The 17,037-nt window shown below is 37.4% G+C and overlaps 1 protein-coding gene across 2 annotated transcripts in view; it reads left to right on the top strand.

Annotated features, from left to right (window-relative positions):
* adgrl2b.1 (adhesion G protein-coupled receptor L2b, tandem duplicate 1) overlaps window positions 1-17,037 on the top strand; it is a 117,456-nt gene that overhangs the window by 16,576 nt on the left and 83,843 nt on the right. For both annotated transcript variants that reach the window (XM_084120587.1, XM_084120586.1), the window contains exon 2: window positions 4,967-5,167. In XM_084120587.1, coding sequence (XP_083976713.1) covers window positions 5,092-5,167 — 76 coding nt within the window. In that variant the 5' untranslated portion in view covers window positions 4,967-5,091. The remainder of the gene's footprint in view (window positions 1-4,966; window positions 5,168-17,037) is intronic.

Genomic DNA, 17,037 nt, shown 5'->3' with positions numbered 1-17,037 from the left:
TTCATCAACAGTAAATCATAAGCAATCTAGTGGCATAAATGCACGGTGTTCGTTGATTACGAACTGCTTTGAAACCAGTTTGAAACGCGGATGTGTTTTACTTTGAAACGTCCAGCGCTCATTAATTTAATAAAATCATAGCCTTTTGAAGTTTAATAATCACATCAAGTCTTATTGCTATTCCTGTGTTTTCATCTCCTATCTTAAAATGAAGACGATATTTGTTGTTGTGCCTTTTATTGTTGTGTCTTTAAATTTCATGTTTTAGACTTTTTAAGAGGGAAGTTTTTAGCTGCACACGTTAAATACATTAACATTAAATACATTTTATATTTACATCTTATAGTTCCACGCATCTCAGTTTAGATGTTATGTCCCTGTTATGACAGAACACTGTAGCATCCATGTTTGGAAGAGCAAGCGGTGTCCAAAAATGAAACCCACAGCTTGCCGTGTCTTTGTTTAGCTGCGTTTGAGCTTAATTTTGGATGCAGCTTTACATCTCATTTGTGCCTGCTCCGCTTGCTATGCATGCATGTATGCATTCTTTATTTTCTCCCATCTTGGGCCTGGCAATTGAAAATAAATTAACATTCCAGCTCTTTTATGCTGTCCTCCTTTAAGCCTGTCAAGAATACTTGGAGGCGAACCCTGAGAGGTCAAGCGACACTCACTAGTTGTCAATCTTCCCGGTTGACCCGCCCACCCTTTTCTCTTTCTTTTCCATTCTTTTCTGTCCCGTTCATTCAGTTCCAGCCCGTCTTAGAAACCGGGACTCTTGGCCATTCTTTCGGTGTTCTTCTTTCCAGCCTGAGACGGGAAGCTCGGGGATGAATGTCACATTCACAAACACAGCCATATTTGATCTGAAGTCCTCCTGCCTGCACCTATTCATTTTAAGAGCATTTCTTTGATAAAAATGTCTTATTAATTTAATATGGAAAGTTAATCTAAATGGCTAATGGTCCCGAACCCCAGTTCAGCTCGTCAGAATTGTCCTAGATTCCCAGAAACGTTGCATTATCACGGTTTGGTGACTCAGATGGTGTATTTTATCAGACATGTCCAGCATCGTCGAATACGGGGTCGAATAACATTGAATCATTAGGTTTGCATTGTTGGTTTGTCTGGTTTCATGTGCGGAAGTGAATTCCAGATCTCTCCCTCATGCTCAGAAAAAGGCTCAGTCAGGAATGGCGTAAAGCTCTCCAATGCTAATCGCTTAATCCTTTTATTTCAAGTCAGGACAAATCCAGTCTGAAATCTGCCAAACAAAGTGGTGTTTATGGGGATGATAACAGTTGGCTCCTGCGATTAAGCCTCCAGACATAAAGCGAGCATGTTTCTCAGCGGCGTGTGAGGGTTCGCACACACTGATGACGGGAAGTAAAGCATGTTTAGCGGAGCGGCGCTGCACGTCTGCTGTCTGTCGGGATCAGCGGGGTGGGGGATCGTTCAGCTGGTCACGGCCGGGCATAAAAACACTCTGAACTCGGTGATTCGCTCTTTCTTTGGGATGCTTGGAATGCTAATCCCATAATGCAGTGCACTAAATGATTTTCCCACCTGAATGCTCAGTCGGAGATCAGGCTGATTAGCTTTATATGATTAAGCCTTGATTCTCCTAATTTAGTGCATTAACGAGAAGTAAAACACATTCAGCCTGAACCCTCTAGTAGGGGATGCTCGATTGTTAATCATAATCGTGATTATTTTGGCTGATACTGAAATCACTATTTTTTAACACCAATATTTGTGGGCGATATGATGAAACTCTTATTTCACAAGTACTTTTAGACCTTTGTGAAATTCACAATTAACAGAACAATTTTGATACTTTAGAAAAAAACCCTAATACTAGGTTATCTTAAAATGTCCTGAAACAATTATAATTTCCTGAGGAAAACAAGCTCACAGCAGGAAGGGGCATTGGAGGAATGCAGCACAATACGTTTGAATTATGTTCATTATGTTGTTCATGTTGTTTTTATAATTAGTGGAAACCTAGTTAGGGGTGTGTGATGACAAAAAAATAATATCGCTATTTTCTGGGATTATATTTTGCTGAGTGTGTATTGTGCTGGTTTGGCAGGTTTGGGACTGCCGTAGTCAGCTGACTCTTATAGTTTTTGGTATTCATATTTTGAGAAGTGGTTAGTTCGCAGCAGTGACATTACATTTTCCAATCATTTTAAATAGATTTTTACCTTTTATCTGCATTTTTACCTTTATAAGGGCATATATTACCTTTTTTTTCTTACCTAATTACATGTAGCCTATGCATCATTTATTATGTCAAATTATTACATTTAATCAATAAATGTAATTAGAATAATAAGCGACTGTAGGGCTGTTTCCAAATCAAATGAAACCAGTATCAACAAAATACATGTTTGCACTGCAGAGGAAACAGAAGTGCATCTGAAGTGACATTTAGATGCGTTTACACAGACTGTTCAACACAGCTCAGAGGGACAGGAGTGCTGCTACAAATGCAGAAATAATGTTTTATGGGTTTTTTAAAGCACTGAAATGATTTTAAAATTGGAAAGATACTTATGAATATGAAACTAAAACAGCCAGTAGGTGGTGGCAAGTCACAGTTAATGAGCGAATCGTTGAGTCATTCATTTAAGCGATTAGTTCAAACGGTTGATCATTTCAGGATCAGGTTCATTTCACAGAGCATTATTGAGTGAGTCATTGAATCATTCATTCAACCGATTCATTCAAATGGACTGATTCATTCAGTAGCTCCGCTGTGTGTTGCTCAGACTCAAACCAGTTCTGGCGTGGCTTTGTTTGGATCTATTTTAGTCGGCAAAATAGTGCAAAAATAGGCAATATTGTGTCTAAAATGTAAGTCACTTAATTGTTTATTAAACTGTTGTATAAAATCAATATTGCATTGCAATCATGCTGACATTTGGAAAGAAAGCACTATGTGTGTGATTGCTTATATCATATGATATAAATATAGCCTAAAAGACACATATAGGGACATTTTTACCATATTTTAATGTCAGATTGCACATCGTTAAAACAACGAGGATATCATCGTAGACATCCCTACCTCGAGATGCTTCAAAGTTTGCAGTGCTGTTATGCGGTGTTCAGTGTTCCCCTGCTTATTATTTAACAATAAATGTGCTTGGACAATATGAGTGTTTGATATATAAAACAACACACAAAAACAATTTTGTCTGATCTTCAGTACATCTGCGAAGGAAAGAACATTTCCTATAGCTGGATTTGTGATGAAACGTAATTAAATTTAGTCTGCTGTATGCAACGTTTTGTTCCAACCCTTTCTTTGTCTTTTCAACTCCGTCTGCAGAGCAAAGGAAATGTTTTATATGTAGGTTCATTATAAAATAATCAGTGCACTTGATGGCGAGAAAGGCTTTGATGAAACACACTTCAAAGTGCAACTTTCCACAGGATTCCCTACCAATGTGAATGCTGAGCCTGTGCATTATGGAAATGCTCTGAGGAAGATGAAAGTATTGTGTGTGTGTGTGTGTGTGTGCGCGCGCACAGGTACATGTCAGTGGAAATGAATCTGTAGACAGAGTGAGCGTGACATGTCATCTGTCTTCAACATTAGACACTGTGTGTCATAAGGACCTTGCGCTCAGATTGTACCTTCTGTCAATGCAGGCAGAGAGTCTGTGAATATGAAATAACAGGAAAAAGCAAACGCACACAAAAGAGACGATTTTAATAGTTTATCAACTGAACCTGTTGCCATAGTAATTATTATCTACCTCACGCAGGGTCAGTGGAGGGGATATGAGAGATCTGACTGTAATCTTCATAAACAGTGTAATGTAGATGTAGATTAGGTATGTGAATGTATGCAGCTTCTCTTGAAATGCATTGGACACTGTTGTAGTCACAAATGTGTTCAGTGTAGAATTCAAATGTGTCAGGTGTGTGTGTGGTTATGATTAGCTTTATGCTGGAGGTGTGTGAATCTTCACTTCCCTCACGAGTCGATTCGATTACGGGTAACCATTCGATTTATAAAACAACATTTCTATTATTGTCTATTTATGCATCGAGGCAGAATCATTCATAAAAACGATTATATTCCACAGCTGTACTTTATGCTATCTTGCTATAACTGCGATGGCATTTTTACAATGAATTATTTTTACACTGGTATATTTACACACTGAATAATTCACGACTATCCCCCCTGTATAGTGTACTTTATAGAAGTGCTGAATGATGTCATCAGATTTGTTGGTTCTTATTGGTGGTAGAGAGAGAAAGTACATTTTGAATGCATAAATTATTTTTTCTTGTAAATAACTAAATCTTTAAGTGTTAATGTAAGATATAGAATATTGGCCAATTATTTGCCCATTATAATAATTCATACGCAGAATAAAGGGGCGGGGCCTGGTTGAGTTAGTTAGTAGTGTGTTAAACTGGCGGTTATGGTAAGGGGCGGGACATTTCCTAAACACACTCGAAGCGCTTGACCAATCACAACACACTGCTTCAGCCGACCAATCAGAGCACAGTGTGCTTTTCAGGAGGAGGGGCTTCACAGAGACAGGAAGTAAACAGAGCGTTACTGACAGACTGGGAAGAGAGGAGCCGCAACAATGGAGAATATGAGGAGAATAATCAACATTCAAGCAGGAAATCCTGTTCTAGAAGAGCCTGAAAACATATATTGGCCACCATTATTAGCAATAACATTCAAAGAATCATTGGATTGACAGTATCAACAAGACATATAATTAGGCGAGGTATACATTACATCAGTCTGTTATAAATGGCCTGTGCAAATCTATATCAGATTTCAGCAGTGCTTCTACTGTTTCAAAGGAAATCCGAGCTCAACATTTGTGATATAGTGTTCAGCGTGGTATAAATTGAAATAGCTTGATGTCGACAGTGATATGATTCCCCATTTACAACACTAATTTTTCTTTCTTCCTTGTGCTTTCAGATGGAGAATGAATGGTGAAAGGTGGAGAACAGATTGCTGATGTCCACGTGACCTGCATACTGTCTAGATCTTCTTTACAATCCAAACTATTGTCCAGCATCTGGAGTTTGTCTTGAATAACCAAAATGGCTCCGTCACTGTGGAAACGTCCCCTCGTGCATGGACTTCTGTTTACTGTGATCTGTTTACAATCTGCAGAAGGTAAGAGCATCTCCTGTTGTCTTGTGTGCAATGGTTTATGGTTGGTTATGGAGTGTAGACACTTCATCATAAAGTGACTTTTTTTAGAGATGTCCGTGAACGTGGAATACTTTTCTAGCGTGCTGTGTTGGTGTTAGTTTGCTAATTTAAATAGTTCTGCTTTGATTCTGTGTGTTATTTGATAATCCAGCACAGTGTTGTTGTCTATAGTGAAACTGTATAAATGTAATGCTACCAGTCTTCCCCTAGTGCCGAGTAAACTCAGTTCAGTACCCGCTTTAAAACTAGACCTGTTGACTAGTTAACTATATGAAACTCCTGCTGGTAGTTGACATTGGAAATACTAGTCGTTTACATTGAATCTTCTTTGGACATTTATATTTTGCTTTATATTTATGTTAATATTACAGTTTGATCTTTTTTTTTTTTTTTTTATACTGCAATGGGGAAAAAAGTACATTTGTAAAATACGATTGTAAGAATACATCAGGTTTGATTTTGCTATACAGAATTTCTTTTTTGACCAGACTGGATGATACTCAAACAAAAATACTTTATTTTTATGCAAAACAATGTCTTCTTTTTCTTTTGACTTCAAGGTGATATTAATTATTTTTCAGATTTTGGATCGTTAGCTGCATTTCCCGATACAGTTGCTCCTTTTTCTGCCCAACATTTCCTGACTTATCTTTATTATATTGTACCATATTATGCATTAAATTGGCAAATCCAATAATAAAAAGCTTCAGAATCCAGTGTTTGTATCTGTTAGCATGGCAGTCGAGACATTCACTGGATTTGAAGATTGGAGAGACTCGAGTTCGAGAGTGAAATCAGCACTGTGCGTATTGTCCAATGGGCTGACTCTTCTCAATCTCATAGTCCCATTGTTTTGGTCTCGGATGAGTCTGGTTTGGTGAAGGCTGTTGGTTCCACTAAAAGAAACGCCCATCTGTGAAACTCCCTGTGTTTAGTTTAGCTCTTGATAGCTCACGTCTGTTGGGTGTATGTGACACGGCTTTCATGAATTAGCTCTGCATTGCCTTGGGGAAAGTGTCCACCAACACAAAGAAGATATGAGTTATCAATCTTACACACGGCGTCGCCTCAGTACCTGTCTTCCGTTAACAAGAAAAGCTTCTCAAAACAACATGCCTTTGCCTTTATGATCTGGATTTTGTGCCATAGTAAATAGATCGTACACTGATTCTCTAGAAATGTCTTGCTTGTCTAACCTTCAAAAAGTCGAGAGGTTCTTTCCTCCTTAAAATGCACCGCTTTGATCAGCCAACACAGTTAATTATGTTTTGATTTTAGTTTATCTTTTATAACTTTGGGAATTGGGAGATTTGTATCTGCAGGCAGCTTTTGTTTGTTTTCTTCTGTCATGCATCTCCTAGCAACAAGGCGCATATGTCTGTGCGAGTTTGTTTTGATCTGAAGTTGAACGACTTATGAAATTATGAGAAGCTTAAAAAACAGCGAACTTTTACAATTTTCACACCATTAACCCCCAGCTGAGGGCTTGTTTGATTTATCTGTCGAGTACTCAACTAGACAAAATGGTGCAATTAAAAGTTGGTGCAATTATTCTGTCAAGTTGCTCCAAACCTATATGAATTTTTTTCTCCTGCTGAACACAAAAGAAGATATTTTTGAAGAATATGGCTAACCCAACTGTTGATGGGGAAAAAATAGGGATGCTCGATATATCAGCCACCATATCGGCCGATATATGTTCGTTTTTTATGTTATCGTTATCGGCCCGATAAGAAAATTTGGCTGATATATTAAAGCCGATCAATAATGTATTATTTCCTCCAGCTGAGACACTTCAGATGCGCACTGTTCAACATGATGGCTTTAAATTGCTTGAAATATGATTGGAATCACTTCAAAAAAGTAAATACAGTTCAGCGCAAGTCTGTCATATCGGCTACATAGAATTATTATGAAAACATCCTTATAATTCTGTGCTTGGGACGTGGCTTTTAATGCTGAGACTTTTGTTTTTGTAATCAGGCTCTCAAAATTATAATTTGGATTTAGATTTATGGGCCAATATATCGGTTATCGGCTTTCAAATATAAAGAATTATCGGTTATCAGTATTGGCCAAAATTTTTATAACGGTGCATCCCTAGAAAAAAATACTATTGTCAACTGTTTGGTTACTCATATTCTTCAAAATATCATATTTTGTGTTCAATAGAAGAAAGAAACCCATACAGGTTTGTGGGAGAGTAAATGATGACAGAATACACATTTTTGGGTGAGCTATCCCTTTAAATGCACCCAAAGCATGCTTTTATTTTATTCTGCACTATAATGCTGTAGGAAGGGAATGAGTTCATTTTATTTAACAATGGTTTGTTCCAGTTATTAGGGGTGGGAAAATGTGTATTTAAGCCAGTTGTCTCTAGAAGGGAAAGAGCACTACTAAGTGAACGGATTGTGTTTTGAGTGGAAAGAAACAAGGTGACTGCCAGAGAGGGCTAAAATAGTCACGTTTAATACACTTTCTACAGTGTCAGACATTGTTCCATTTCATCTTGAATTATTAGAGATCATTTTAAAAGTTTGCGCATAATTTGGTGTACTTATCAAACTGACTAATCGAACTACAGTAAGCCTGAACAATTAGTTTTAAAGCCTTCTCATTTCCTGGAACACGTCCAGTAATTGTAAATTCTACCTCTGTGTTATGAAGAGCCTTATTATAGATTACTCCTGTAATCCTTTGGGGATTATGAGTATATGCTTCATTATGAATCAGCTCCCTGCTGGAAAAACCCGCTTTACATGTGATCGCCTGTGATGCAAGGTCAGCTGGCCTATTAATATAGATTTGAGCGGTACATTAATCAGGATTACTTGAGATTAATCACCCCTAACAATACACTTTTTACCCATAAGATTCAATATGCATTGAATATCCAAGTTAAGTATTAATATTATTATTTTTTTTCAATTTCTGAGGTGAAACCCATATTTTTTTACATTTAACAGTGTTTTTGTTGAACATTTATTAACTTATTTAGAACATGATAAAAGCTCATAGCTTTTAATCTAAATACATTTTACAATTGTCACAAACCCATTGCAAAAATAGTAAGTGTTGCCTTTTTTTTAGAGCCAAATAACATGTCATTTCTCTCTCTCCAAACAGAGCTTATTTGAAGCAGTAATTTTATTGCTAAATAAGTAATAGGCACTAAATAAAAGCACTTAGTATTATTATTTTTATGAGGATTGATCGACTCAATACGGCATCATTATTGAAGGTATGGATACTTCTACATGGAAACATGCATGGATACTTCTACATCTGCATCAGTCAGAGTTTCAGAGCAGTGATTCTTTGTCCAGGGAAGCAAAGATTGGTTTCGGTGGATTTTGTGGCTGAATGAACCTTCATTTGAGGTTGAGGCCAGTGTTGGTCTGGTTTTTATCTGTGCGCACGACAGCTGGAGGGAAAGATCAAGAACTGAGTTCCAGCAAACCACGGCTGGACTTCAAACCCTACAAGCCCTCCTCCCTGGACAATGCATTATATCACTGTACGCTTGAGCAAAACCCTTCCCTGGTTTATGAGGCCCGAATCATTGCACACAGCCTGTAGCCATTCTCTGGCAGTCCTGAGGGGAAAATAGGCCTGCCATGTTTTATAGTCCAATACGACAGACCAGTGTCTCCAACAACGACACACTGGCTTCTAAAATGACAAACGTAACAATTGAAACAATTACAGAAATGCTTGAAGTGCTTCAGATCAGTACGCTTTTAACAGTGGGAATGCTTAAATATCTGGACTGAATGGGTTTATCTTGAATCTTCGCAAGTAAACATCAGTTTTCAGGTTAAAACCAACCCAGGTTGAAGCAATGTCGCATAACATGTGAGGACATGTTTATGTCGTTTAGGTTGTGAGAGTTTCTTCACATTATTCATGAGAGGAAATGCTTCATCTAATCTCCTCTCTGCATCATGCATGAGGTCAGATCACAGAAGACTGTAGTTTCAGCTCCGCTCATTCACCTCTGTGCTCATAACACAATGCAGATTCACTGAATATAATCTAAACATGCTGGCTTAACAAACAACCCAACTTGCATCTTTTTGGGGGCAAACTCAGGGAACCAATAGGTTGGGGATAAATGTTCAACAGTTGTTTCAAAATTTTAATACAGCTGGGTAAAAACTAATCAAAAATAGCTAGAAATAGACAAAAATGGTCAAAAACAAAAGCAAATCAACAGTTATGCAATGCAATGCAAAAATATTACATTTAAGACCAAATTTGTCTTCTGAAAATAGTCCCAATATCAAATCTTATTCGATTTTTTTTTTTTTTTTTTTTTTCATGATTGTTGAAAAGTATTGTCTTTAAATGATAAAACAGAAAAGATGCTTGACCGTTTGTTGTTAAAATGTCATATATTAAAAATACAGCCACTGGTTTCTCCTGCTGGATCGTAATGTCGATTCATCCCAGTGTAACAGGTCTGTTGTGGATCAGTCACAGTCTGGAACGCCGCTCTGTCTGTCAGGGTTTCGTTTTGCCCTTCAGTTCCTTCAGAAGCGCTACTGCACACATTGTTCATATTACTGTCATTTCCAGTGGCGGGCTGTGTCTTTACTTTGCTTTACTTCACTGCAAATTTGAAATACTATTCTGAGGATTTTTCTTTTGGAAAACTTTAACTACATTCCAAAGTATGATACTTTTTATTCCACAAAAAAGTCTCCCTGTGGTGAAAATCCAGCCTTTAATGTTGTTTATGTGTCTATGTGGTGTTTTTAATATGCTTTAAGACAAACCATGTGTAAATTCATAAGTCGACAGCATTGCTGAGTATTTTCTCCTTAAAACTGCAGTGAACCAAAGACAGTCTCAAAAACACGCTTTGAAATCGCTGGTGTTTCTGACGTCACAAACTACCTTGTAACTAATCAGATCAACGTGTGATCATCAACCAGTGGATCTCTGAGCTGAGTGAGTGAGTGGAGGCGGGGCTCATTTGCATATTCATAGAACCACGCATACTAAATGAGGCAAGGGTGTCGAGTTACATTCAAGACATTTTAAGACATGAAGACTTTTTTTTTTTCAAGGAAAAACGTTTTTGTAATTTTGGTGATCAAAGATGAGTTTTAAGGGATACAACCGACTACAGGGGGACTTCAAAAATGTTACTCATTTTTTTCAAACTGCAGCTGATACATTTTTTTAATGAACCCGTTAAATTAGTTCACAATTGCAAATTGAACTGATATGTCAACAACTCCCTGATTCATTTCTCTGGTCAAAGCGAGTCTCCAGTGAACATCCGGCTCTTGAGTGTCCATGCTACTGATGCTAATGCCAAATTTTAGCGTTGGCTATTGTAAATTCAAATCATATTTAGGTCAAAGCTGTCAGTTGTTTGTGAACTGAATCTGCTTTTAATGCAGTGTCTGAAATATTTTAATTTTCACTATCTTTATGGATTTGGCCACTGGTACCCGAGCGCTTCACATCGCGAGTGAGCTCGTGAGAAAGATTACTGCATCGAAAAGACACACTGCTTATGTGATGCAAACGTCAAAATGTCATGGTTTACAAACAATGCACTATGGTAAAAGTGCTTTAAGTTCATAACATAGCATTGTGCAAGGAATAAGAGTTTATCAATCATTAATCTGCCCCTATAATCATATTTTGTGTGAAAATGAACAAAAGTTGTTGGTGTTTAATTGCCTCTAATGTTCATTCCAGCTGGAAACTATTTTGCAGAAATGTAGGTATGGCGTGTTTTTTCCAACGGGCCTGGGTTGAAATATAAATAACACGATTTAAAATAACATACGTTATAACCTCGGTCATCTCTCCTCGCTGCAGTGGAGAATTTGGTTTCAAATTTTTATAACTAGTATGTTTGTGTAGCATTTTCCCCCTTTATATTAACACGTTTTGTACCAAGTGGCATCTGATATTTTAAATACTAATAATGCATAATGTCACACTGAGCTCTAACCTATTTAAGCTCTATCTTATCTGTGTGACTGGCACATTAAACCCCTCGCTCCTCTAATATATATATGTTTTTGAACAAGAGTTGGTGAAAATGCTAAAATATACATGGGAAAGAATACATTTTAAAAAAGGATCTCAAACACTCCCTCTGTGCCACTGGTCAACCTGCAACTGTGTTGGAGTAGTTTTCTTTGTTATGGTTTTATTAATAATTTTGAATGGGCTTTTATTTGTATCATAGGCTTCCTGTTAAGTTTAGTTATACTTTTTTTTGGGTAATTTTTAATTTACCATTGCTATTTAGGTTTAATTTATTTTATTTTGTATTTTCTATAGTTCTATTTTTTATTTTATTTTCAGTTAATAATTTTAGTGTTCCAGCTTAAACTTATTTTTGCCAAGGCAACATTTCTAATTTTCATTTATTTAAAAAAACAAACAAAACAAATCTACTATAATTATCTTTTTTTGTTTGTTTCAGATTTATTTCAATGAACAGAAATGTTATTAATAGTTTTATTGTTAGTTAATGATAATAACCCTGACCTCCAGCACTGATATTCTTGACCCAAACCATGATGTGAGTCACTGTGTTGGGCTTTTCTGGATGTTTCTTTGTTTTTTGTTTTCAAGGCTTCTTCGAACAACACCAGAATTTAGCATTCAAAGTGTTTGGAAGAAACCAGCCTTAAAAAGACCCCCCCCCCCCCCCCCCACCCCACCCCAATCCATCCAAATTCTTTTGTAAAATACAGTACAATACAGTAAGCCCTGTATATTGGATTACAGGCACTTAAGAGCAGTTTGCACATTTCCCTTTCTCCTGAAGACTCTTGGCGGCCAGTAATAAGGGAACAAAATCACAAAAAAGACAAGTAGGCTGGAGAAGTTCCTGCTGGGTCTACTGTGGGACTCCTCAAACTTTTCTAAAGATGACACCACCCGTTCCCCCCCTCCCCCCGCTTCCCCTCGGAGGAATCCCCCATGGAGCCCAGAGTCTGGGACACAATGGGGGCTGGTCGAGGGGGAGTGTGTTGGATTTGCATGCAGCTGTTTGCTGTTCCTAAAGCTACAAAGGCCAATACTATTTGCATTAATCGAGGTTGACAGGCAGCGGCCAGCGCAGGAATCCTGCTGGAACCAGCCCTCACACTCGCGCGCATTGGGTTTCTGCCCATATGGGCACTGGGCTGGGATCTTTCCTTGAGGAAAGCTGGAATGGATTGAAAATGTTAACAAAAAACGGTCTAGGCATTTGGATGAGTTGCACATGCCAGTGTTAGTTTTTTACCGGTTAGTCTAGATAACTGGAGTGACGTGTTTGACATGTCCTGTTTTAGTTATCTATTACCATGAAATCTCTGAATTAAAAGTATCTTCCTTGTATGACTTATAGTTGAGTTTTTAAATGGCGATAGTCTGAGGTATAGTGTGACGTTCATTTTCAAGGATGTTGATGGAAGTGATGCAACCACTTCTCCAATGCTGTTTTCACTGTAAGTAGCCGCGTTTCCGTTACAGATCTGCGCAAAACTTTTGCGATATTTTCTAAATGTTGATAAAAACGATTGTGAAATGACAGCGTTTCCTTCAACTGATGTTATTCGACTAAAACATAATTTTTTCATCTCGCGATGATCATCATAGCATTGGATGTTGGTGGGTTTACGTATATCCCAGCCATCGCACTAGCCATTATGTTTGTTGGAAGGAGACGTATGCGTGTATCCAAGCATTAATGGCGAGGAAAGATCTTTATACTGTGAGCGGCTCATATGAGGAGTTTCTGGTGTTTCTCCCTCATATCTGCTTCAAGATCTTGATAAATTGTGGCATTTCTTTGTTGTTTAGAATCCAGTATTCCCGTGATTCTTGTATTTTATGAGTTTAATAAAGTCTCGTCTTCTGTCCAAACACACCACGTCATCTTTAAAGAGTGATCGACTGTTAAGTACGTCAGGTGACCTGTAAATTCCCAAAAACTGTTTCCATTGCAGTTTTGTGAAATATTCCTTTTTCAAATTGACTGAAAAACCTCCTCACGCGCGCGTAAAAACCTTTTGCGATTATATGGGAGCTTTTGTGAAATTGCTGTGTTTCATTGACCGTATTTTCAATTAGGGCTGGTTAGGGCTCGCTAGGGCTGGTTATCGTTCAAACGTTTTCGATACCGATACCATGACTTCGATATCGATTCCTGAACAATACTTTTTTCGTTAGCAATTTAATGAACAGATGGTGTTATCGCAGAGGCTGTAACATTAATGTGAAGAAGGACATAACACAAGAAAGCTAAACTCTTAATGCAGCCAACCTTAAGAATAAGCAGACTTTACAAGATACCAGTTTAGGGTCACTTAATTCTGTTTCTCCCATTTAAATATTTCTGGATTCTTTTTGTCCTTTTTTTTTTCTTTTTCTGAATGGAATTAATCAAAAAACATGAGTAATTAATTGAGATCATGAAACTTCAATTTAACAGCAATTTGTTAAGTTTAACAAAAATTTAATTCTTAATGGATTTTTTTAAACCCATTGTATTTTTACCCAGTTCTGTGCTTTTCGTTTTTTATCCATATTCCATTTGAATGATTTAATCAAAAAACATATCTAATTAATTGAATGAATAAAAACAACTTAATTTTTTCATTTGTATACAATAATAGGGCCTTTTTATTTTAATGTTTTAAAATGAACTGCATGCCATTTAGCAACACAAGCCATCCAGCATTTATTAATATGATATTGTAATATCGATCTAGCTCACTGCAGTGTGCCACAGGTGTCTCATAGCAGCCGTGTCTCGCGCTCTTCTCTCATTAGCAATCGCTCCTGCTCTGCTTCATACTACAGTAATGTTAATAATCTCATCCATGAATATTATTCCTGCCCGAGTCCCGTCGGATTCTTCTCCACCGGCTGTGAGGTGAAGACAACAAATCCCATGATTCCTCACTCAATCCCGGCGTCATCAAGCTACGCCTTTGTTTTGAATAGGCAACCTCTGGCGGCGGAAAACTACATATCGTGCCTTTAATTGATTATTAAAGAAAGTATATTTTCAGTATTAGTTTATTGGCGAAATGCAAACTTTAATTTTGGATTCTGTGTTTTAATTTTAGTGCATCACTTGTTGATAGATTTGTATATAAATTGAGATTGGTCCAACAGAAAACGTGGTTGTGCAAACGGTAAAACTGGCGAGCGGTGACTCGAGCCCCACAGCAGAATCCAGGAGGACACGTAAGAAAATGACTTTTCCAGCCGCGGACCAGAATTCCTGATAAAATTCCGTGTCAGAAAGAAGAATGAGATCACGGCCAATTGCAGTCCAGGTGGAACTGTTGCCATGGCAACACAATCGAACATTCTGTGTGATGATGTATGGTTTATGGCTCAGGGTTCCCCGTTAACATGATTTAACTGAGCGATGGGCTGAGATAAAGAAGCACATGCGTTGGCAGGCTTGTGTTGCTTCTCTTCTCTCTCTCTTCCCAGCTCAGATGTAAATCTGGACTGCTGTTGGCAGTTCTTTGCCGAGACAAAGGTGAGTTTGAAAAACTTGGAAATAAATAGTTCCTCTAGAGAGCCGGTAGGAAGGACAACATATTTCAGACTAGAACATAAAGCAGGCTTGACTTACGAAAAGCTGCTTACTTTGCACTATTCATCTGTGCATGTTTTTTCCGAAGAACAACAAAAGCTCATGATCAAAAAGTAGCTTTCTCTTCACCTGAAAGGACGTCTGCGGATGCGATCGAGGCCTCGTTGGCTGGCATTCAAATCCCCAAGCACACGCATTCTTGCCCTACATCATCTTCATATGTCGTAGTCATTTAGCAGATCAAGCCCTGTTAAAGGTGCTCAGGCCAACGGGTCCGTCAGCCTGGGACGGCTCATATGTTTGCTCTGCATCTGAGACTGGATATAAGAAAGGAATTTAACAGAGAAAATGATGCGCAGCCATAAATGCTCTGCTGTCTTTGACAAACACCAACAGGTTCTCTTGAAAGAGCCAGGTGAAACATCTCATGCATGTTTTTATAATATTTACAGCTGTGTGAGTACAGTTTTGTGGCGTTAGTGACCCTAATGTTTGGGGTTCTCGATGGCTTTTTAAAGGTTATATTACTGTTTTTTTAATGGAATATCACAAAGTTTTGTCCATGTTTTAATTTAAACAGTTAATATCTGTTGTGCAGCACATTTTTGGTCAAAAGTTAATTTGATTACATTTGTTAAAAGCTTAATTAATTTTTTTTTTCTTTTTTTTCTTTTCTAATAATAAATTTGTATTAAATCATAAAACACAATCCAGAACAATTTAAACTGACAACAGAACTTCTGGAAAGTAAAACGCATCTTATAGGAAACTGTTATTGTTAAAATAATTATAATTTAAATAAATAATTATAATTATGATAAAATTATTATAATTATATATATATATATATTAACATTATATAAATTCAAATGGATTAAACCATTAAAACTTTGGGGAAAAATTAACTTTCATGGGCCTTACAACACAAGATCTGAGACTCTTTATTATTGTGTTTTACTGAGAGTGTGTTCTGTAAAAATGTAACATTATAATAATGTTAAAGTCCCCCTATGGTGTAAATCCAGCTTTTAATGTTGTTTATGTGTCTATGTGGTGTTTTTAATATTCTTTAAGACAAACCATGTGTAAATTCATAAGTCGACAGCATTGCTGAGTATTTTCTCCTTAAAACTGCAGTGAACCAAAGACAGTCTCAAAAACACGCTTTGAAATCGCTGGTGTTTCTGACGTCACAAACTACCTTGTAACCAATCAGATCAACGTGTGATCGTCAACCAGTGGATCTCTGAGCTGAGTGAGTGAGTGGAGGCGGGCTCATTTGCATATTCATAGAACCACTTATAATAAATGAGGCAAGGGTGTCGAGTTACATTCAAGATATTTTAAGGCATGAAGACTTTTAAATATGTAATTTTGGTGATCAAAGATGAGTTTTAAGGGATAAAATGATTGACTACAGGGGGACTTTAAATAAAGCAGAGCCTACAGAACTTGCTGCATTTACCTCGATTCAAAGGCAGTGTAAAGACTGAACTAAGTGAGTTTAAGTGCATGACTGAGCCATGAGCGCATGGCATTATGGGAAAGTGTCATGTTTTTCCCCCTTCATGAAAGCAACAGTCTGAGCAAGACTTAACAAGAGATCAGCAAGTGTTTCTGTCATCATTGAGTTTAGTCATGTTGTAATATATCTCTCACTGTGATCACAAAGCAAGCTCATGTGCTCCAGGTTTAAAAGGGTTAAAAAAAACAATAATAATAAATAAAAAAAAACAGGATATTCTGAGGATGCACTAAATTGTTCAAGATGCAACTAAAAACCTGTCATAACTCTGCAATAATTTAATCAAGAAATTTGATATCTTATCAGTCTGGCAAATCACAGAAAATGGATACCAACAGCCAATGAAATTATAGCAACTGATAATTATCGGTCCCATCAGCCAATCGGGACACAGTGAATTTACATTTGTCCACATCATGTAGCTTCTGTATCCAGATCTGTTTTCCCCACACAATATTTTAATTACAACTGCACAAATCATAAAACAAATAATTAGATTTTGATTGACTAATCATGCAAAGTGTTGTTACAACAGCATCTGTTTAGATGTGCTCCTGCTGTGTAAAAGTCTTCTATGTACAGTGTTTTCAGCGTTGAGCATTAATACTCAATGAATGTCCACAATGAAGGAACTTTGAGCAGACGAGTGTGGAGAAACAGAAACCCTGGAGCGGATCTGGAGCAGCTCACACAGGACTCGGACTCTGTTCTCACACTTCACACTCC

Source organism: Abramis brama, assembly GCF_963993115.1.
Source record: "Abramis brama genome assembly, chromosome: 7".
In the NCBI taxonomy this organism is placed as follows: domain Eukaryota; kingdom Metazoa; phylum Chordata; class Actinopteri; order Cypriniformes; family Leuciscidae; genus Abramis; species Abramis brama.
The sequence above is the reverse complement of the archived record's forward strand: the minus strand, read 5'-3'. Positions and strand labels throughout refer to the sequence as shown.